At 36.8% G+C, this 24,920-nt stretch overlaps 1 protein-coding gene across 3 annotated transcripts in view; it reads right to left on the bottom strand.

Moving 5' to 3' along the window:
- LOC140760946 (protein MICRORCHIDIA 2-like) overlaps positions 1-20,091 on the bottom strand; it is a 40,239-nt gene extending 20,148 nt beyond the window's left edge. The window contains exons 1-9 of one of the 3 annotated variants that reach the window (XM_073098061.1): positions 19,645-20,091; positions 19,467-19,556; positions 18,692-18,726; positions 18,533-18,611; positions 18,357-18,446; positions 16,299-16,374; positions 6,970-7,048; positions 6,759-6,887; positions 4,669-4,767 (exon numbers count right to left, since the gene is read on the bottom strand). In XM_073098061.1, the coding sequence (XP_072954162.1) occupies positions 4,669-4,767; positions 6,759-6,887; positions 6,970-7,048; positions 16,299-16,374; positions 18,357-18,446; positions 18,533-18,611; positions 18,692-18,726; positions 19,467-19,556; positions 19,645-19,846 (879 nt within the window). In that variant the 5' untranslated portion in view covers positions 19,847-20,091. The remainder of the gene's footprint in view (positions 1-4,668; positions 4,768-6,758; positions 6,888-6,969; positions 7,049-16,298; positions 16,375-18,356; positions 18,447-18,532; positions 18,612-18,691; positions 18,727-19,466; positions 19,557-19,644) is intronic. The other 2 variants (XM_073098060.1, XM_073098062.1) reach the window with 2 other exon arrangements.
- Positions 20,092-24,920: the final 4,829 nt, after the last annotated feature.

Raw genomic sequence — 24,920 nt, 5'->3', positions numbered from 1 at the left:
AATAACAAGGACAACTGATGCATCATTGATAATACAATACAGCCTAAGCATACTTTAATCTATCTCTCTCTCAAATCTTTCATTCTCACACCGATTCTTCCCTTCCCTCCATGCTTAATCCAATGAACACAATATAAGGCCGAGCACGACCTGTTTCATTTTTTGTTGAATGGAAAAAATCTTCATTTTTTGTTGAATGGAAAAGATCTCCATCACCTAGCCATGCTGGAACAGGTCAATAACTAGGAGGGCTAACAAGTGAACCAATCATCCTAAAAGATGGTTTCATCTCATGATGCAGCCACACAATCAGCCAACGATTGTCACGCTTGTGGCATCGCACGACTATGCTACAGCACTTGCCAACCATACCGCAATAATAGAGGCTCAACTACTGGCCCAATGTAAGAGAGAGAGAGAGAGAGAGAGAAAGAAAAGGAGAAGAGAGGAGAGGGAGACTACTTATTATGCCGCCCTTGCAGACAACCCTCTCCTCTTTGTCATCACCCTCCTCTTTCTCATATCCGCTACTTAAAGTTAGATCTACTTTGTAGATCCTTTAATTTCTTTCTTGACCCGCTTTCCCTATTCCTCATCTCGCGTTGATCCTTCCATTGGGTGCCATGCGGCACTTCTCATGCCACATGTTGATACTGCACTTGCAATGCCCCATACCAATTGACATAGAAATCCTTAGATACGACTCGCCACAAAGGGTGGTCAGCCACGGTTTTCAAGCTTGGACCACGAGCACTAATTGAGAATACTAGTGGCATATGGATAGAGATATTGTGTTAGAGAAGGAACCCCAGCAACTACTTTCCTTACATTTCATTAAATTAAGTTACCAATCTCTGTCATACTTGTTGTGAGTGTACACGAGAAACAATAGATGACTTCAATCATCATATGCTTGGAATAGCAAAGCTTGCATATTTATTGGATTTTGTGTGACGTCAACCTGTGATTACGCTAGAGGAATTAATTCTTGAGGAAGTAATTATTGTTTTGTAAACTATTTTGAATTTGAAATGTAAATTACTTTTTGTGCTTTGCCTAATTTCACATACAGATATGGTCACTAATTCCTCTCAAACAACATATGTAGTTGGGTCATTATCATTTAATTATTGTGTCTACTTAATTGATTGATCCAAAGTGGAAATGTAGATTTTGTGGGAAGGTAACCAAAAAAGGAATTTAGTAGATTCAAGAAGCATATTGCTTATATTAGAAGCGATGTTGTGTCTTATCCAAAAGTTACAAATGAGGCAAAAAAAGATTATCAATTAGAGGAGAAATCAAGAAAAGCATCATACTTGAGGGGAGAACTAAACATATTTCGAGAGAGGGTAGATTTAAAAATTTAAATGTTGGAAGTAAAAAAAAAAACCAAGGACTATAGGTCCTTTAGACAAATTCACCTTTATTAATCTAGATATTGCAATTAAAGAGTAAGGAAAGATGGTGTAGACCAACATAAATGATACCTTAGTAGAAGAAGAAAGAGATAAAGTGAGCAACTACTTAACTCATTAGATTTACAAATGTGGCATCCTCTTTAATGTCATTACTAATAAAGTATTACATATATTGTTGGAAGCAGTTGGTCAATACAACTCGGGGTACAAGCCAGCATCTATGCATAAGTTGCATGAGTCAATGAACCCTTTAATTGTCTGCTCCTTTATCCCATACAATTATAGGCTTATAGATTGTCTTACTTTTGATCTTTCGGTTTGAAAAAAACTGAGTAACTAAAATAAATGATAATTTAAAGAACCATAGGGTCATGTGGAAGAAAATTGGTTGTCAATGTTGATTGATTCTTGGACAGATCGAAAAGAAATATGCATTATGAATGTATGTGTCAGTTGTGAGTTGGGATTAGTTTTCTAGGTTAAGTTGATTCCTCTAAAAAAGCACCTATAGATGAATATATTCATGACATTGTTGTTGATGGTATCATAGGAAAATATTTTCCAAGATATGATGAAAATTTTGCACTTGCAAGGTTACTAAATGAAAAAAATATCTCTGCATATATTAGGCATCTTATGTCTCCTGCTGTATCGATTTAATGGTAGAGAGAATATCTAAGGAAAGAAAGAATAAAGTATTCAACTGAATGTCGGAGGGAAGTCACGACCCGAAGTTACAAGATTTGATACTTATTTTCATACATTGCAAGTCTTTTGGAGAAAAAAGAAAAGTTAAGAATCATGTTTGCTTCTGATGAATTTTCAATATGCAAATAGTCAAAAACTGTTAATGATAACAAATTCAATCAAGGTATTAATTAATATATGTAGCAAAGCATATGTTTTTACTCTTATATATGTTACTAAGTGTATCTATAGACGATGCCCCTACTAGAAAGACATAGGTGATGAAAATTCTTAATTTGACATGTAGCTCCTCAGGATATGTTGGAGCCCATTTAAATGGATAATATATTGAGTTGTCAATTCTAATATTTGAATTTTATGTCAAATTGATTTAGTCTTTAACTTTAAATTCATTCAAAGAAGAGGTTGAGTGATCTAGTTTATATAAAATTTATGCAAGAATGAATAATCCATGGTTCGCTGGCCCGATCCCAATCAAGGTCTGATCTCAACTCTCTCTCCCTTTCTCTCTTTTACAATCATATTCTTTTTTTCCTAAATGTAGCTGATTGGTGGAGTGTGCATGGCACTGATGCGCCAACTCTTAGAATTTTGGCAATGAGGATTTTAAGTTTGACTTGTAGCTCTTCTAGATGGGAAAGAAACTAAAGTACTTTTAAAATGGTAAAATATAAATTATATTCTCCATGTTTAGCATTTAGTAGCCAAGAATGCAATATGCTAATTAGAATTGATATCTTGTCATTTTGCTATAGATAGACAAAAAGAAAAGGAATAGATTGAGGCAAAGAAGATTGAATAATCTAGTCCTTGTGAAAATCAATGTAAGGCTTAAAGAGAAGCAAGAGAACAAAATTAGAGATCCTATTGTTGCAAAGGACAAGAACAAAGGAAAAACTAATGAATTGTTAGTAAGTGATTCAATAACAAATAAAGATGATGAAGTCCTTCTTGGAGAAGGGTTAACATAGTCTCAAGTTGAGAATGCATCCAGGATTAATGAGCAAGCAAGGAGATACAAAAGGAGGCCTAGGCCAATAACGAATCATCATCCGCTACGCAATCCAAAAGAGAAAGGTTGGTTGATAGTGAGGAGGTGGAGTTTGAGATGATGAGAGCATGGATGCATATATGGTGATAAATGATTCCCATTCTAGCCATGATGGAGAAGCAAAAGCAATGGATTTAGCCATAATTCACCGTTTCGGCCAATCTCGATACGGATAGGCCGATCCGGATCGGGATCGGTCGAACCCGATCTCAATCCAGGCCTGATCCGAACTCTTTCTCTCTCTCTCTTTCTTTTCACTCTCTCTACTCTTTCTTTCTTTTACTCTTTCTTTCTTTTTTTTTCTCTTCTTACATATAATCATTATTTCTCTTACGGAGAAATCTAGTTCTAGCGAACTTCGACGAATTCTGGTGAACTCCGACGAACTCCGGTGAACTCCGACAAACTCTAGTATATAATTTTTTAATTAATTTTTTTATTTCTCTCATTTTTTTTAATTTCTTCTACTTTCTCCCTTTTTCTTCTCTTTTTCTTCTTCTTTTTCTTCTTCTTCTTTACTACATCATGGTTTTTTTTTTGTTTGATTTTCTTTCACTCACGCTCTCTCTAATCTCTTTTTTTTTTCAATTTTTATTGCACCATAGTTTTTCTTTTTTCTTTTCTTATTTTTGGTAAGCTTTTTTCTAAATTTTTTAAAAAAAATTTCTAAATTTTTAGAAGTTTTCCTGCATTTTTAAATTATATTTAGAATTTTATATAATTAAAAAGTCCGATCAAATCCAATCCAGACAACCGATACAACCGATATGGCCGATTCGGCCAATACGTATTGTTTTTTCGGAAGGCCGATCCCGATTCCGATCCCGATTTTTCAAACCTTGGATTTACCCAGAGAAAAAGATGTTTGATGCCTTTATGTTATGATAGACATATTTGCATGAAGTTTATATTGATCCTTTTATAGCGATGTTGCATTTTAGGTTGAAATTGTGACAGACTCACTTCATTACATAATTTTATGCCTTTTTCATAAGACTACGGAGAAGTTGGATAGCCTAGCAAAAGTAATTTTATATCATATTTTTTAAATCTCACCTTGAACACATGTCACCCACGATGGTGCCCACGAGCTGGCATGCTTTTTAAAACATTGATGACAAAAATTCTTATTCTCCGTCAGCCCTACTGCTGGCAAAAACTTTGCACCTATATATTTCACTTATTATTGTGTCTTATGTTCTGGTACTTGTTGAGAAAACCTAGGCTCCATGCTATCTTAGATCCCTATCAGATCGACCTTCACTAGGACATATGTTTGGACCTTTAAGTGTATAATTAGTACTGATATTTGTCAATTACTGAGTGTTTTCACTCAGCAAGCAAACCAAGTGAATTACCCAAAAAAAGGAAACCATGTGAAATTGTAGCATAGTATGCATATCTTAAAAGCAAAGAGGAATTTTGAAAAATCAAAAGAAAAAAGACAACTATGTAATGCAAGACATATCAGCAGTAAATTATAATTACCTCATCATCATCATCAAGGTCCAGTTCAAGAAGGCCATCATCGTTCATCCACAAATTGTATATGAAAACTTTAGTTCCATGAGAACCAACATCCTCAAACTGAAAACTCACAAAGGAAAAAGTAATGAATAGTATAACAGCATGTAACTGAAACTTACAAAAAATTCCTTCTGAAAAGAATTTCAAAAGTCATGGGAAGTTAGAAATGAAGTAGAAAAATGATCTGTCAGATATTAATTACTTATCTAGTAATAAGATCACAATTACATCCACTGGAACTTAAAAACCAGCGACAGATATATGACAAGTTAAAAAGCAACTCCCAAATGGCTGAATATAAATTGAAACATTTGAATACAGAGTCTCCAATGTCCAATGAAACACTTCAGGTGATGCAAATTTCTACTCATTTTGTCCCACTTAATCATCATGATAAGGAAAATCCCCACATTTGTTGTGCTACTATTAGCCCTAGACATCTGTACCCCGTACCCCACGTCCAGCTTACTAAATTTCAAGGACTAAGAACAAAAAAGGTTTGTAGCAAGAATTGTCGTGCTAGACGCACATGTTCGCATGATATGGCATGCCACTGGCACAATTGGGTGGCCTCAGCACACCCAGGAAACAGTCTCTTAAGTAAAGCCTTTCGGCAGTAGATGTTGGTGCAACACATGCAATTTCTTAATAAAAATAGGAAATCTACTAGGATCCTACACTAGTTAAACTGAATTTAACCCCTTTCTCCAATGTTTTGGACTTATTTTTAATGTGCAAAAATATTTGGGGAAAAGACATTTTGCATCTTTGAGTTTCACCCAATAATAGCAAATTTTGAGCTGAGAACAACTCATAAGTAGGTCCTTTCGAATTCTGCACAAACTAGAACACAACTAGATAATCCCCCTTTTCCTGATCTAAAATTAGAGCCCAAATTTTGTTCTTAAAGTTGAAAAGCCAATCAATAATTGCAAAGTATGGTTCAAGATCAAGTGATCAACCAATAGAGAGAAGTTGGATCCAACTACAATTTTGCTCCAAGTCGAATTTTCCCCAAATCTTCATATTTCCCTAATTCAGGCCAAAAGAAAATTTGGACACTCTCTTGAAAAGCATTAGCACACGTGCAAACAAGATTATCTACCAACTGAGATATAGCCCTTGTCATAGACGTCTTAACATATAGATAATTTCTTGTCAAGATGGATATTCCCTAATTACATCAAACCATGTAGTAGTTCAATACTTCAATCAAATGAGTAGACAAAATTAGTAGACTTTCTTATCGAGATGTAAATCTCCAAATTTCCCCTCAATTTCTAAAATTTAAACCATTTTTTACATAGAAATATGACCAAAGAACAAAGGGGCAGCAAAAGAGATGAAACGGAGCCCAAATATGGTCTCTTTCAAGTTTCAAGTGACACTCGCTCGGTGGGGGCAATCAGCATGCTGGCCAGCCTCAGTATCCAGGGTTCATATTCTCAAACATATTCTCTACTACAGACAAATTATATTCTTAGTGTCTAGTAGACTAGTAATACTCATTCACAAGAGAGTACAATTAGAAAGTTCCTTGAAAAATATTACCATTATGATTCTATTCTTTAAGATTTACTTGAGCACCTAATGGCCCATTTGGTTTGAGTTCAAGGAGGGTCCCTAAACTGGTTCAAAGACTCCTAACTTGGTTCAGTAACCAAATATATTTTATCTTTTTTATACATAACCAAGTTCACTCTACAAAAAATCAAGACTAAAAAATGAGATCAACTAATTAAGTTCGGAACTTAGCCTTAAATCAAACAAGCCGTAAAAGATCTGAAAAGAACTCACTATTGCATTTTTCTTCCTACCTAATGGTGACAGACGAGTGGAGAGGTTAGCACAATTCTTCAAAGTAATATCTTATTTATTAACCAAAAGATATTGGAAACAGACAAGATGCCCCAAATTAGTAAGAAAATAAACAGATTAAACTTAAGAAACCTAGAAGGACAAACAGGAAGGAGACTGATTACAGACACACAGGTAGAAGATTACAGGAAAGCTCTTGAAGATACAATAGCTTGGAACAGAAAATTGAGAACCTGTTGCAGAAGTTCCTTCTTGGAAGAGAAGGGAGACCAATCAAGAATTATTTTCAAGCTATTATCCCAATCATCCAGTGAAGTGTAGACTAAAGGTACAACTTGGCCTTCCTGAATTTGGAAATCCAGCTGCAATAGAGACCCAGAATACTTTCAACAGGGCAAATACAGCTATAGCATAAAAGATGGGCATTAGAACAAGATATATTACCATAGGAACGATTATATCATCTTTCATCATTCTTCTCAGAAATGTATACGATAGCAGGCCTACACTCATCGTCATATGGCTAGGAGGAACAAAAAGAAAACATCAAATTAATAATAATTAAAAGCTGAAATTGCATTAGGTAGACCGCAAATTCTAGCATACTTTAATTATATAGACTCAGTACAAATATATTATGTGACCAATAGAACAAAAGAAAGAGACAATAAAAATATTTTCTCAAGGTTCCCAGTTTCAGCCGATGCCGAATGGGATCAACCGAAACGGGTGGGCCCAAGGGACCCACGTGCCTCTCTTTCTCCCTTTTCTCTCTCTTTCTCTCTCTTTTCTTTCTTCTCTTCTCACCAGTCTTTTCCTCACCGGCAACTAAGTAGATCTCCAGTGATCTCGACCTCCGACAACATTCTCCGATGAAGATCCGATAATCTCGACCTCTAGCGACCTCAGGTGAGTTTTTTTTTTAGTTTCTAATTTCTTTCTTTCTCATTTTTTTTAATTGCGCACCTGCTGCTGCTGCTTAGTAGCAGCAACTGCTGCTATTGTGCACTTGCAGCAACAGCACCTGCTATTGCTGAGAACTCGAGAGGCTGAGAGGGGTGAAAACTAAAAGAAAGTAAAGAAAAAAAAATTAGGGTTTTATACTTTTATTTTCGTAAATTTTAAATTATTTTATATTTTAGTTTAATTTTTGTTTATGGCTTTTAGTTACAAAGTTAAAATATCAAAAAAAAGAAGTCATATGATACTGATATTAGGTGGCAATATTGCAGCACTATTAAGCAAGATAAAAAACGTGCTAAGTACAACTGGTGTGTTAAAGAAATGAGTGGTGGTGTTAACCGTTTGAAAGAATATTTAGCTGGAAGGCAAAGAAATATAGCAGCTTGCACTTAAGTGTCCTTGAAAATTAGAAAGCAGATGTTGGCTCATCTAATTAGCAAAACGGAGGATAAACAATCTACACAACAGAGAGAGTCAATGGTTCGTGAAAAATTGATGCATAATCCTATACACATTGATGATAATAGCAGTGAATAAAGTGGGGAGAATGAGGAGAAAAGACAGATGAGAGGAGCAATGAGAGAGAGCAAAAATATGCATAGAAGAGAAGAGATAAAAAGAAGCACTGATGGTAACTTTCAAAGATCTAGATCAGGAAGAGAGACAATATGAGGGCAGTAGTTTTACCCTTAGGATTTCTGGTGTTAAAGCAAAGACTGAAAATATTGGACCAATGGATGCATATCTTCAGAAAAAAAGGGATTGTACATAGACTTCCATCAAGATAGCTTTTTAAGAAATTAAAAATGCAAAGAAACATATGGATAGGGCTATCTCAAAAATTTTCTATTACAACTATATTCCTTTCAATGAAACTGATAGTCATTATTATCACACTATGATGAATGCTATACAATCAATAAAGCCTTGTGTTCCACCTCCTGGTTCAAATGATATTACTACTAAATATCTTGACTCAGAGATAGATGAGCTTTGTACTTACATCGAGATATTTACATGGTACTGGGATGAATTTGATTGTACACTGATATGTGATGGGTGGAGCACACAAAACAAAAAAAGTATAATTAATTTCTTAGTGTACTCTAGTATGGGGATAATATTTCTAAAGCCTGTAAATGCTACTGCTCATTTTAAAACTGCAAATTATATTTATCAATTGATGGATGAGGTGATATAAGAAATCGGTGAAAAACAAGTAATCCAAGTGATTACTGATAATGAGGTCAATTATAAAACTGCTAAAAATTTACTTATGATAAAAGAACCTCATTTATATTGGACGTCATGTGCTGCATATTGTATTAGTTTAATATTAGAGGATATTGCCAAAAAACTTGAAATTGATATAATCATATACATGAAGGTCAAATGTTGACAAATTTTATATATAATCATGGTTAGATTCTTAATTTACTTAGGTAGATGATTAGTGATGGAGAGATCATCAGACTCGACGTCACTAGATTTATCACTCATTTTTTAGCTTTAGAAAGCATCATGCGCTACAATGATGATATTATATGGATGTTCACATCACAGAAGTGATCTATAAAAATTAAGAATATGAAACCTAAAGATAAATCTTTAGGTGAAACTTTGAAAAACATGATTTTTGAAAATGCATTTTAGGATGATATTATAATTGCGACCGCAGTATTTGAGCCTCTTGTTAAAGTATTAAGACTTATAGACAGTGATGGCAAGTTTGAGATGGGTTTCTTATATGAGATAATTGACATAGCAAAAAAATCGATCAAAAAATATGTGGACCAAAGTTATAGGAAGTGGTGGAAGATGATTGATTCTAAATGGAACAGACAACTACATAGAGATATATACGCTACCGGTAGGCATATTTTTAAGTTTTAAATTTTAATTTACTTTTATTTATGAATATTTAAAAATTTAAATGCTTATAAATTTTAAATTTCTATAGGGTATTTTCTTAATCAAATATTTCAATTCTCTATAAATGTCAATAATGATAGTGAAGTCTTATTAGGAGTTAGAAAAGTAATTATCAGGCTTGAACCCGATATTTATAAACAAATCCTTTCCGATAAAGAAGTGAGTTATGATTTAAGTAAATAATTTTATTATTATTTGTTTTAAGTTTTAACTTTCAATACAATCAATATGCAATAATATATTTCTGATTTCAGATGGAGAGATATAAATTGAGGACTGGGCAATTCAAAACTGCTAAAATTACTACAACTATATCTCATAATGTCAGAACCAGAAAAAAGAATTATTTGGGGGTTGAGAGAGGAGGGTGCACATGCTCTGCACGTGCAGCCCCTCCCCTCTCCCTCTCCGGCACGCGACGGGGCGCGAAAAAGAGGGGATTTCATCTAATCCGAATAAGATTAGATTTGATCCTCTTCTAATCTATAAATTTAACCCTAATCTTCTCTCTCCTAAACCCCCCCCCCCCCCTTCCCAGCCTTCTCCATAGTTTTCTTTCTTTTCTCACCATCGGAGTAGTCGTTGTGGGATCGGATCGTCGGAGCATCGCCGAAGGAAATTGGAACCACCACACTCCTCCCCGGTGAGCCCTCTCTCGTCCCTCTAGTTTAATTTAAATTTAAAGAGATAGATTAGAAATACCTAATTCGTGGAATTCGGCCTCGTCGGCAAATCAAGCCGGCCGGCGGCTTCGGGTCGCAATCGCATCGTCACCGGAGGCTTCGTGCTCCAAGCCAGTGTCGGTGATGTTTTCTAGGGAGCCCTCGTGGCTCCAATCGACGCCGACCTCGGCGTCAACCGTCGATGGTGAGTTTTCCTCCACCTCGTGAGGACGATGAAGAGAGAGAGAGAGAGAGAGAGAGAGAAGAGAGAGAGAGAGAGAGCTGAGAGGTTGAGGGTGGTCGTGAATCACCGCCGGCAGGGCCGTCGGCAGGGTCGCCGGCGGTCAGTCCCTCCCTAAACCCTTCTCTTCCTCACGTTGGTCGTGAGAAGAAAAAAGGTTTGGGTGGGGCTCGGGTTTAACCCGAGCCAACCCTTTTCTTTAAAAGTTTGGGTTCGGGTTCGGGTTCGGGTTCGGATTGGATTCCGGATCCAAAGACCCGACCCGACCCGACCCGAACCACTTATTTGGTGGGCTGCGGGTTAGCTCGAGCCTAATTCAATTAATTTGGCTAGGCCTCGGCCCAACCTGATTTAATTGATTTCTTTTTGGATTGGGCCAGGCCAGCAGCAGCCCAGCCCAATCCAATAGGTGGGTTAAACCCATTTTAGTTTTTCTTTTAGTTTTTTTAAAATTTTAGAAATATTGATATTATTCAAATTAAAATTTTGAATATTATTTATTATTTAAGGTGGTGATTTCTAGTACGTGAGTTAGAGATTTGAGATTTCGGTTGTCTTGCCTAGACTCAGGTGAATGGGTTCACTCACATATTTATTTTATTATATTTCGTATCTTTGTCAGACCATGTAAATTCTCTGTGTGCAAATTATTTATTTCACCCTTACGTGTAAAAATTTAATTGTTGCAATTTCTGTGTAAATTTATTTATTTCATCCGTACGTGCGAAATTTTAATTGTTATATTTTCTGTGTGCATTTAATTATTATATTCAGTGCATCACCATACTTCGTGCAAATAGTGAAATTTGTGAAAAGAAAAATGAGACTAGTATTGGTACGACTTAGAGAACAATCCCGGTATAAATCATTTGCGATTTTTCGTGGTGACTCAAGTCTATCTGGAAGTCCAGGGGAAAGTCCTAAATTAGATCACTGCGGTGACTTTCTTAGGTGACTCTGGCGGGGTTAGGGAACAGTCCTAGGAAGAATGAGAAAATTTCCTAGGTGACTCTAACTTCTCTCAACGGTTAGAGGAAAAGACAGAGTGTGTTGATCACAGAATGATACCCTCTGATGACCCTAACCGGATCAGCTATGAAGAAAAGTCCCGAGCGTCATCTCGAGGTGACTTGTAGTTGATGTGGATCCACAGAGTTTAGACCCATTGAGACACATGACAGTATAAATATCAAAAGATGTTAATATGTTGAAAATGTACAAGGTTACAAGTTGTGACATCTCTTTATTGTTATCATTGTTATTATTTAGAGAGCATGTCTATTGCATATTGTTATGGATATTGTTGCTTTTAGTTTAATTTATTCAGCATTAATATGAATTAAAATTTATTTGGTTTTCGAGTGGATTTCACTCACTGAACTATAGTTGTTGGCTCATGGGTTCTATTGTTTTTATATTTGTTTATTTATTTCAGGTAATAGTTAGCGGGGCGACTGAGCGAGATGTACCCGGACTCCACCTCCACTTAGGATTCACCTATTTACCTTTCCGCTTTTTTAGATTTTATGCTTTAGATTAGAAGTTTTATTCATTTAGTTTAGAGACTCAAAAACATTAACATTGTTTTATCTTTATTGCAATTAGTTTTAAAAATTTAATAAAGCACATTCTCATTTTATTTATTTATTTTGCCATCGTACACGTAGAGAGTATTAATAAGGCTTCGTGCATCTCAAGCATATTGAGATGCATGGCCAGTCATGATTCCTATTTTGGGTCGTGACACATAACACTCCAGCTGAATAGTTGTCTATCTATGGATAGAAGGAGACACTAAATTTGACGTTAATAGCAAATAAGATTTTAAGTCAAACTGTCTTCATCACAGTGTGAAAGAAATTATACTACTTTCTTCTTAATCCACACAAAAATACGCAATCGATTGACAATGAAAAGATTGAAAAAATCAATTTTTTGTCATTATAATATAAGATTGAGGGAGAGAAATTTCAGAAGAAAGACAGAAAATGAACAACTGATTAATTTAAATCATGTTTTTGATTAAAAAGATTTTTTGACTCCATGAATTAGAGAAATAGATGACAGGTTATTAGATGGCAGAGATAACCCATGGTTAAATAAAATATTGGGGAAGACCATGACAAAGGTAGAGGCTGGTACGAGTCGTTCAATTACGAGAGATAGTATACCACCAGTACTAGTCATAATCCTGATGATACTCCTAGTGGTGAAATCGTCTCATCTACGTTTGTTAAGAAAAGTTAAATAGGCATAAAGAAACTAAGGATGTATATACATATCAGCGACGTCGTGATGAGAATATTGCTTCGTATGATTATGATACATCGAGTATTTATTATTTGAAGTCATCACAAATCCATATACTAGTTATTATCCTCAGTATCCTCAGTATTCTCAAACACAAGATTTAAATATTAGTTATTATACTCCTCAGACGCAAGTCACACAACAAGATCCATATAATATGACTAATATGATAGAATCACTTTTTAGAGCATTAGGTCTCAGACATCATTATTTACAAACTTATGATGAAAACCATAGAAATTTACAAGAACTAACTCGATATTTATCAAAGTTTTAAATTTTGAGTAAGTTGATATATTTTTTAAGTTTTTAGACCTCATATATGAGTAACTTTTGTTTTCTTATATTTGTCATTTTTTTCTAAATTTTTATGTATTTTTGTGCATTTTTAAATAATATTTAGAATTTTATGTAATTTAAAAATAGTTCAATCCAATATGAACGGCCGATACCAATCCCGATCCCGATAGTAGGAACCTTGTATTTTCTAATGCAACTATAGAATCAATAAGCCAACATAGTCATCATTAAAAATTCAAAAGTTTATCCCTATATAAAACCAATAGTTATACAGCTAAATTACAATTTTGAAAAACAGTTAGCCAGTTAGGTTACTACAGTAATCCAATTATTAAAAAGTTCTTATAAACCGATAGTAAGTATAATTGACCTCTGAAGTAACTTTCTTTGACCTTAACCAAAGTCATAGAGCAAGTGTGCCAAGACTAGAAAAGTATATTACATTATTACTTACCTAGATCAAATAAACTTATGTGGGTCATGTAAGCTCATATCGAACCAAGACCTTATATGTAAGGCCTATTCCTGACTAATGTACACAATAAGGATTGACATGCCAAAGGGGCATGGGAAGTGCCGACCTAGACTCGGCATAGTATATAATGCTAGCACATTACATGCCTAGCTAGTGTTGTTGATACATTTAATAGTCAAGACATGTCGAAAAAATTCTCCAAACCTTTCTAGGATCTTAAATTAGGTTTGAAGGGCTAAATTATAGTCCTTCAACAATGTATATTAGTATAACATATACAATTAGATTCTAATCTCATCATTTTTCCAAATTTTTCTAGAATCCTTCTTATTAGGGCAAATAACTAGGGAAAAATAAAAAATTTCTTTTAATTTCTAAAATTCAAAATACTACTTGTATAGATTAAACACAAAAATGTAAAGAGGTTTTAAAAGGTATGAAACCCCAAATTAGGCTTGTTTAGAGTAAGACATGTTCAATTCTAGTGCCACACATCAATGAGTGGCCATGAAGGAGTATAATACTCTCCATATGTATCAATACCCGTGCTAACTGTGTACACTAACACGACAATCCATGGTGCATATTAATTTATGAAATCAAGACTAACGTACATGCATGGCCAATTCCTATCATTTAAGGGAGAGAAAAGTAATCATCTTAGCTTATTGAATACAAAATTATTATTTCCCCTCTTATAGACAAATTTTCTCTTTGAAATGAGGATTTAAGTTGGATCCAACAAACTTCTCATCCGAGAGCTTGTCGATGCGATAGTTGTTCCATGAAAGGAAGAGAGAGAAAAGGAAAGAGAGTGCTAGGAAGAGGTAGGGGAAAGGCTGGTTCCCTGTACCTACCAATGGCACCCAATCACAGTTGTCGGACAAAGGAAGAAGTAACAATATCCTAATCCTTCTATCGGACTAGACTTGGGGCTTCATGTTGTAGTAGAGGAGACAACAATAGAAAGGCAACAAGACAAAAAGGGAAGACCAAATACTGGCCGCAACTCCTCACTGTCAGTGGATTAAGCAAGCCACAAAAAGCTTCCTAATCTGTTCGGTGAACTAGGAGTTTCACGGTTCAAGGGGAAACCTTGTCCTCCCTGAACTGTATATCACACCTCAACTCACAGTAAGTGGTGTTCACCTCTCTCTCTACTTCTTCACATTCTTTTTGGTTTCATCTCTATCAAAACACAAGCAATTCAGCAAATCTCAAATCTTTGCTTTGATAAATGTGCTCAAACATTGGGAGTGGACATCAACACTTATAATTAAAAACCATCGTAAAAATAAATAAAAATTAAAATTTGACGAGGAAGACATATGGTTGCAATTTTCTTCGGAACTAGTTTGAAAACTGAGGGTAAAAGAGTGACTCATATTCCAAGGATAAATGTAGAAAAGTAGTTTGAAAACTTCACTAGTATTTTTATATCCATTAAATATTAATATATCATCATAGCCTATGTACCTAACAACTAGGCAAGCCAAGCCAAGCCAAGCCATATATTATATAGGTGGTATGACTTTCTCTGACTTCCCCAAATATAGCTCACAGGACACAAATAGTAAACTTACCTAGAATAGTGAAAGAAAAACATGGACAAGCAGTTTAAATAAAAGTGAAAGTAGACGAGGATCCCAAAATTCAATTATGATGTCCAATGGGTGTGTGATATTCTACATTTGGTTGCTTGCGATAAAGGATGGTTTGGGGGACCTAGAAAATTGAAGCTAAACAGGTGTTAAATGGATGAGATATACAAAAATTGTGATAAAGAGGGTTTATCACATTTCCTTTTCAGCTCTCAACTAGAAATAAGAAAAATGAGATAAAGAGGTGAGTTATCCCATGTTGGCAAATGACAACTTTGCCCCTCGGATTTTATTTATGTATTATTATGGTGATGTATTGTGCTACATTTTGGAGGGTTGGTCCATACTGAATATTGTAATGATATAAACTATAATATACATAGTAATATTTTATAATACATATGTACTAAAAATATTTTGATATGGGCTCCATCTGTTATGTCAGATGTAATGGTATTTCTATTAAGTAAATTATGGTGAATTCAGTCAAATTATTTTTTGGGTAGGAATTCCAAAATTAACTATGACGAGACAGTATAATAGTTGTAAAATGAAATTACGAATAACTATTTACATTAAACCAAAGAAAGGGTAATAAAATTAATTTGATTATTTACCTAACTATTATAATCAAATATCATTTTTATCCCTTATTTTTATCCAATACATCATTATGATTATCCTTCTTTTCATCCAATACATCATTATGATTATCCTTCTTTTCCGACAAACACCAAAAGAAAAAGAATAGGATAGCACCATCCCTTATCCTGTGATAAGGCCATGTTTTATTCCTGTCCTAATTTTTTCTTATCACACAACCAAACTAGCCCTAAGGGTTGTTACTAGAAAAATGGGGAAATTTTCAAAATAGAATAGGTAAAACTCCTTTAGCCAAAAATGAGGAAAATTACCTTTAGCTAACTATCACTACGCCAACTATGCAGAGTGGACAACATGATCATAACAGAGTAAAATTAAAACAGTCTAAATACCGACGAACTTGACAGAATAGACAAAACAAACTATGGTCATGTTCCTATCACATTCTGGCCCATCATAATATATATGTATTAAACTAAGCAGAACAAATCATTGTACATGGGTAGAATACAAACCAATATATTTAATACTTTCCCTGGAAAAGCTATATAAAATTTCAATAAAATTTCATTAGGAAATCTTCATTGTTAAGTTGAAGATACCCTTCATCATTCATAATAAAGTGATACCAGAACCATGATAATTTTAACAGAATAGACAAAACAAACTCTCACACATAAATTTACCTTCCACGAGTTGCACAACTAAAAACAATTGCATCAGCACCTAATCTCATCGTACTTGTCTTGAACCCATTGCCATCTATAAAACAACCATACATAAGAAATAAATCATAAAAGAATAAAGAGAAGATTAAATAAAATCAAGCGCTTATGATCCAGTTGAAAATATTTTAGGGAGTAAGAGAATAAGTTATACAGTATTTTACAAAATGAACGTAACATGCATACATATAAACCATACAAATTCAATTTAGCATATATGCAGGTTCCTTCAATTAAGACTCTGGATTATCATAACTCATGGCAGTAAAACAGCATTGATGAAAGAAAAGAGAATGAAAAACTTCTCAAGATTAGGTATTCCAAGGATCAAGCCTTTATAAGTTATAACCTACCATCCACCTTAGGAGGAAGTAATGGCTTTTAACAAGTGATTGCAAAATGCAACCAAACAGGCTTTTTCGCAGTAGGTATTAGAACCAAATGGTTCAAAATTTGACAGCAAATTATGGCGTGTCCACATATCCTACCATATAGCCTTTTAGGAGGCAAGAAGAGTTGATGGCCCACCCTGATTAGTAAGGACTAAAAATTTCAACCAAAGAGATTTTTCTGGAGTGGGTCTTAGATGGAATTAGGACATGAGACAACAATAACCTTTTCTCCTTTGTAAACTCAACCTAGACGCTGCATAGTAATGAACATAAATTTCAAGCTTTCAGGTGAAATATTCCTTAGATTCTTAAAATAATGTGCGACATTGCAAAGCTACCTTTCTCAGTCTAATATCTAGATAGTATACCAAGCTGTGACTTACAGAAAAATCACTCCTTCACTGGATTGTCATCAAGGTGTATATGCTTATAGTAAAGAAAGTATTATGCAGAAATATATGAAAGACAAAGATCTGCAGGCTGCAGTGACAACAGCACTTGAAAAATAGAAGTAATTGAAGTGTTGAAGTTTTTAGGAAGCACAATCGCTACTTCACTAGTTAACAAATAATGATAATCCCTCTAATGACTGCGCAAACCAATATTTCTCAAACAGAGAGTGCTTTTGTGGTTTTGTAATTGGTAGGGTAATTGGTGTTTGTGACACAGCATAATTTACAGCTTCTTAAGTTCTAACATTACTAGCAACAAACTGTTGCCAGCACGCTCAGCATAAACTGCATGTTTGAGATCAAGAAATATATAAACAAGCATGATCATGTGGATAGTAAAAATGTTTTTTTAAAATTGGGCTCTTGTATAATATATATCATTGTACGAAGAAGTTTTGATCGTCGAGTCCATCTTTTCCTGAATTTAGCTATCTCACGTGCCTCAAAGAAGTTCTTCCCCTGGGCAGCCACATTTCCATGTGCATATTCTTGAGGCCCTTCACTATCCATCGATATCTCACTGACACATTGTCACCACAATCAGTCATTTTGGATGTCAGCATACTATCTACTCCTCCCACCGCCCCCTGTAAATCCAGCATCTTATGCCCCCTCCTATATTTCTTTGTTTCTTCTTTCCCTCCACAGTTCTAATGATCTCCCTGTCACCGTTCTCTTGCCCCTAATGAAATACCTCTACCTGAGAATATTTTACGCAGAATTGGTAACCAAAAATGGTTTAATTGCACGAATAAAATGAGACACTCCACCCTTTGGGTCCCATTTGCAGAATACAATGCAACATTCTGCTCTTTGGATTACATATACTGAGATTGTCTTCATGCAACCGTTCACATCAACTCACAGCAAACCAAAGTAATTTGGTAAAAAAGTAAGTTAATCTGAACATATTATCTGGTGCACAGAAAATATGAAAAGCACCAGTAAAATGACAATTGGATATCTATAGCTTGTCAAGGTGGTACCATCATGACAGTCCATATTAAGGTTCCATAATTCTAAGGATGGAAACAATTGTGATGTTAATACAGCTGTTTATTCCACATATAAAATCAAAATAACCATGTAGATCAAATGCATACTATGACCAAATCTTTATAAGTCCTAACAAGATCAGAAAAGGAAAAGATAATTTCTTGGCACTCATAGCTTACATTGTCCTATAGTAGTCTTTGACTTCTTCGATGAGAAACCTAGGCTCATGCATTGCCGAATACCTAGAGGGTCCATTCCTCCTCCATCATCTGCAAGGTGCCTTGATTAAGAAACTAAATCCACCTGTGACTCATTCAGGTAAATATATGTGCAACATATTCTATTAAGCAAGTACCTTGAAAAAGCAACATAGGGCTATTATCTTTCATATTGATAGTTTTATCCACCTTAACAAATGTTGCACCATTGCAAATCTGAAAGGCCACACAGCAACATATAAATTATTATGGCTTACAACAGTATGTACTGCATGCAGATCCTAAAGATAGCAAACCTCATCAACAGCATTGTCAAGAAGCTCAGCTATAGCTGCATAAAGAACACAACAAATTTAGTAGGCTTTGGTAATGCTCAAAATGGTCTTAAAGATACATAACACATTAGACTATATGCTTATTATCTAAAAAATGAGAGAAAAAAAGGGGAAAATAACAAATTTAGTAACTCCAAGGCCTTACATTTTCATTAAAAATTAAATAAATTAGATCTGAGCAATTAAGCCTATGAAATTAAATCAATCTTGTGCAATGACTCTCAAAAGAAATGTTAGTGCAATTAAAATTTGTGGACCTCAAATGTATTAGGGCTGTACAAATTAGATCCAAATGTATGGTCAAATCACATAGCATATAGAAGACCAGATCATGCAAAGAAATCAATTTAAAGTGAGAAAAATTCAAATACAGCATGGTAGTTTCAAAACTCCGCCCGGATGAGATTAAGGGCGTGCGAACACCGGCACAAGATCACTTAAGGAAACTTAAAGTTAGATATACAAATCTTCAAGTAAAGGCAAGCACAAAAGAAGCCATTTAACTTGGTGGCAGATTATTTCTTTTCAACTTTTTCCCCTCATGCTTATCTTTCTATGTTTCCAATTCAGAGTTACTTCACTTGGAATAATGGTATCTCAATTATAAAAGCTCAATATGATTGGGAGAAATGAGTAAATTTGCACCCTTTCAATCTTACGCACCGCAGTTCGATGGAAAATACCCATAAATTTATATTTATGAAGGAGAAAAATCCAGGGCAGAAGTGAGACCAACCTCCGAAAGCCCACTTATGCGAGGTAGCGTTGGTGTGCAAGAACTTGGGGTGCACGCGCGCTCGGTCAAAATCAGAGGACTCCAACCCATCTGCACAAAAAGAAACAAAATCTACATCTCAGTTCATCAAAATAACCAAGAAATTGACCTTCTTCCTCGCACAAGAGAGGAAAATAACCTTGGAGGATGAAAGATGAAGACGTCGGAACCTTGTACGATCCCGCTTTCCAGAAGCTGCGGCACTCGAGGGTGTGGCGCTCCCGCTGCCCTTCTACGCCCATGGAGATGGCCGGCGGTTCGGCTCGACCAGGCGATAGACGGGTTATCTCGTCCGCTTCGAGGATAACCCATTCGCTGCCGGGGGAATCGCACCTCGGCATGACGGCATGGAGCGGGAAGCGTCGAGAAGCGACTGTAGTCTTCGATCAAGAAGCAATGCAGGAAACCATATTGAATGGAAGGGAAGAAAGGACTATATGGGACGATTGCTAGGGTTTTCGTGGGGTTTTGAGTAGGTCGGGGGTTTTGAAGAACAACGGGCGTGAACTTCTAATGGCAGGAAAAGAAGAAAAAGAAGAGGGAGAGGGAAGAGGTTACGGCGAAAAACGAACAGAAGACGACGAGAGAGGCTAAATTTTGATTAAACTACGTCTCAATTCAAACTTTTTTAACTAAAATTAAATAACTTTGGAAGCTTGAAGAGAGGTGAAATAACAAAAACAAATCGAAATCGTTATTCCAGTATATAAAGTGCAGATAAAAAGAATTGGACTAAGAGTTTAATAATTATATTTAATGTATAAAATAGAGATAAATAATAAAAAATTATTAAAACACTTTTTAATTTGATTTAAAATATATTGATGGGATAGATGGTAAATAAATTAGTATATTTTATATATGTAATGCTTGACAGAGTTACATATGCAATACTAGGCTAAATCATTACATATGTAGGGAGTGTGAAGAGCCGAGCTTGAGCGAGCTTGGAGTTACACCAGGATCGGCTTAAAATTAATTTCGAGCCAAAATCGTCTATTTAGGTTCAGTTCACTTGATCTTAAGCCGAGCTTGAGTCATATAAATTCGAGCCTTAAACGAGCAAGCTGAAACACCCAAACCTCCAAATACACGCACCCAAACCTCCAAATACACGTGTAAACCGCGTGGGTAAATCCTCCACGCGGTGCATGACCTGTCAGTACAAGGATTTCACCCGGCACATAACAACACAATTTCACCATAAGTAAACTCAATCATAAGAGTCCGGATACAAGTTTTACAAACCACAAGCCTTCTAAATATACATCCAAAATACAATGTTAAAGTCCAAAATACATCATCAATCATAACGCCCTCGCAGGGGCTTAATACAACTAATATACATACTGAAAAAAAAAGAAAGACATCTACTCCTCGCTACCCACACCTGCGTCCCTTAGCTCTGAAATAATGCCACCAAAAAGTGGTGAGCTTACAGTCTAGCGAGTATGATCCATACAATCTAAAATAATGAAATCACATGTATATATCCATTATATGCCTATATTTGATAGCAATAACAATATGCTTGTTGAAATGACTTACCATGAGTTACTACATTAATGCAATCGATAAAGATTACCGGTCATTATCCTGGAACATGCTAGTTCCTAACGTATTAAGATAAGTCCACACAGATATAAAGCTTGATACAATCTCTTATTCAAACAAATCTCAATCATAGTGATCCTCTCATAGGATCATTGTCTAAAGCTAAATTTTGTAAAAACATCAACATAAATAAAAAAAATATCTTAAATTGGAAAATTCCAACCAACAAAAAAACGAACAACAGACCCAAGTAAAGGGCCGCTGAAGGGGGGAAAACGCCTTTCGTTTTTTCATGTTATGCATAGCAATAAAAGAGTAATTTAGTCATTTTGTGCCTACCAAGGCATTAATCACGTTTATCATAGCTGACTAAGCTATTCACCACACAGGGTAACCATCCATCATCTCATACATCGAGGGGAGATATATACACATCTAATGGTAATGCCACCTACACATGTACGGCGACACTATATGTGACCGGTTGTTTGTGGCCATCAAACTAAGGACCCCGGTCATAAACCCATATCTCACTCTCTCTAAATCATCACCGCCCTCAGCGAGAGAATCGGGAGCCCTCAGCTCATCAACAGACGCCCTAACCCTACGTCGTCGGGTACCGCTAGAGTTATATCCCCGCCTCACAATCATGTTCTTCTATCATCATAATTTAGTCCTGACTATGTAGTATAACTACCTGAATGCCACACAGACTCCCGACTTCAGGTGTAGGCCGCTAATAGTATAGTCATATAAGATACACTCTATCTTTAACCTTGGGCTAAATGAGTAAGAGTACTACCTAGTCGAAACCCGACTACTAATGATAGGTGAAAGTGGTGCGGTGTCTATGAGTGTATAAAGCATGTCATGATCGTTACATTCTATATACAGGATATATGTAGAGCATCATCAGACTAATGCTTATGCTACATTAACATTCTCATAATATCATGATAAGCAAATTATCAATAACTGCATATGTAAATATATAACATGGTACACTAAATGCATGTATTAATACCGATTATAGTGTCATGACAGGTATACTGACTGTAACTACATTATTCTAGACTTGTATAAACTCTAGTCGCCTGGGAGTCTCCACAGTATACTAAATCTCGTCACCGAAATCCCAAAATCCTCCTCACGCGATGTAAATCCTATTAATTCACGCAAGTAAAGCCATACGTAAGATTAGCAAACTAATATAATTAATTATCTTATTAGAGAATTTATGTTTAGACATCAAGGGTCTCCTAGGGTGAGTCCTATGTTATCCTAAAATTCACAAGAAAATAAATTGTCATTACGGGGGTTAGGTTAATTAAATCAAGTGGAAATAGATAAACGGGGTTATAGGGTCTAAATGGCTCCAAATGGGCTAGGCTAGAGGTATTGGATTGGGCCCAAGCCCAACTCAGTAGGTATGGTGGAAATAGTTCGTGGGCTGCAATTTGGACTACAGCCCACGGGCTCCATGGGCTGGGGTCTGAACTGCAGCCAACAGGCCTTGCGGGTTCATGGGCTACAGTCTGAACCGCAGCCCATTTACCTTATGGGCTCATGGGCTGCGGTCTAGACTACAGCCCATTTAGCCTTATAGGTCGCGGTCCAGACCATAGCCCACAAGTCTCGTGGGCTGCAGTCTAAGCCGCAGCCCAGCAAGGGTGTGGGTGGGGGCTTAAACCACCCCCACCCTCGCACGCCCTTCCCTTCCAAGGGAAGGAGACAGAGGGAGGGGAGGGAAGGCCCACAGGGCCAGCGATGTAGCCCCGAGGCCAGCGGTGCAACGACGAGGCCGGCGGCGCAGCACGAGGCCGGCGGCATGGCCACGAGATCGACGGGTAGGTAAGGGGAAAGAAAAGAAAGAGGGGAAGAAAAAGAAAGAGGGGAAGAGGGCCCGACGGCAGCGGGCCGCGCTCCATGGCCTATGGCCATGGGGGGTCCTTCCTCCCTTCATCAAGGGCCCGAAGCCCATCTAGGGAGGGTTTCTCTTCTCCCACCGGAGCCCTCGGACCAGCGGCCGGACGTGGGGTCGTCGGTCGCCGAGGACGATCGTGAGAGGGAGGGGAGCTAGCTATCAAGATTTAACGACGAGGTTGAGGCTTATCGTGATCCGCGCGCTCGGCTCTGGGGCTTCGTCGGCTCCGGCACTTCGTCGGCTCCAACATCGTCAACCCGCGACAAAGGGAGAGAGGTAGTGAGGTGGAGGAGAAAATGGGGGGGGGGGGGGGGGGGGGGGTTGGGATGGTTGCAATGAGAGGAAGAAGGAGATAGTGAAGGAGGTGGGGAAGGTGGCGTGCACAGCAAGGGAAAAGGAAGAAGAAGAAGAGAGGAAGGGGGAAGGGTGGCGGGGTCTGACGACGTGCTCGACGCGTGCGTCAGTCAGGGATTTATATATATATATTTGGGTGTTACACAAGCCAAAAATGAGCCAAGAAAATAGGAGTAAAAGAGGAAGGAGAGGAGCGAGGTTACCGTCGCTTGCTCTCATCGGCATCGTCCTAATCTAGAGAAGGTTGAAGATAGGTGGAGAATAAGGACATATGAGAGGAGAAAAGAAGTGAAAGAATAAAGAGAAATGAGAGAGTAAGACATTAAGAGAGAAAAGGAGACAAAGAGGGAGTTACTTATGGAATAATGATAAGAGGAGGGTCACGGTGGCCGTCAGCATCGAGAAGGTGAGCGACGATGCAGCCATGGTGAGTGCTGAGAAAAAATTCGACGAAATTGGGAAGGAGAATAGAATAGGTTTGTTATAAGGAGAAAGAGATAAATAAAATAAGAAAAAAAATTTGAGATCAAAATAAGTTATTAAATGTGGGAGAGGTTTGTCAAAAGGAAAAAAGGGAAGGATAAATAAAATAAAACAAAATTATGTGTAATAACTCAAGTAGGGTTAAACAAAATTTAAAAGAAAAACTAAAACTTGCTAGGCACGATGCGACCGGCCACTGCGTGGCCGACCTCGTTCCCAGCATGCCCTGCATGCCGTGGCAGTGGTTTGTGGCACCCCTCACCGAGCCACGCTTCTACACGTCGCGACGATGCGTGGAGGTGGGACCAGGCCCACCGACCACTCCGCCGCTGCCGCATGACCTTCTCTCTCTCTCTCTCTAATATTTTTTTCTCTCTTTCTTCCCCATATTCTCTTGATCTCTCTCTCTCTAGCTCTCTCTCCCTCTAGTTCACCAGCAGTCACCAACTGCCGGGAAGAGCCGCCGTCGGCCCTTTAATCCACCGATGAGCCTCTCTCTCTCTCTCTCCTCTCAAGACCGCCAGAGGTTTGAGCCGCCGATGAGAGGCCGGTAGCTGAGTGGCCACCAACGACCGTACCCCTCCCCTATGGCCCAACCCTCTTCCCATTTTCTCTTTCTTCTTCTTCTTCTTTCCTTCTCTCGAGTAGCACTGCTACGAGGTGCTGGGCTTGGCCCAACACCCTTGCAGCGCAAGGTGCTAGGCTCGACCTAGCACCCTTGTTGCGCATGGTGCTGGGCTCGGCCCAACACCTACTAGGTTAAGGTGCTGGGCTGAGCCCAGCACTATTCATAGTTATATATATATATATGTGCATATTATTGATACTATTCAAATTATATTTGATTATGTTATTAATTATTTAATTAGTTTAGTTAATCTAATGTATTTAATTTATATGAATTAAATCTAATTACATCATAGTTAGTAAATAAATCTAATTATATCATGTTTAGCAAAATACCTGCAACATAAATTACTATTTTAATCCTAGATAGGTAATAGTAATTATTAGGGTTATGTACGTATATTCTTGCGTAATTATTTGCAATAACTTAATTCTTATTTTCTTAATTATCAAAGAGAATAATAGGCAAATAA

The sequence above is a fragment of the Typha angustifolia genome, chromosome 6 (assembly GCF_048772165.1).
Source record: "Typha angustifolia cultivar Huaian chromosome 6, ASM4877216v1, whole genome shotgun sequence".
Taxonomy (NCBI): Eukaryota; Viridiplantae; Streptophyta; class Magnoliopsida; order Poales; family Typhaceae; genus Typha; species Typha angustifolia.
This window is presented reverse-complemented; position numbering and strand designations above follow the sequence as displayed.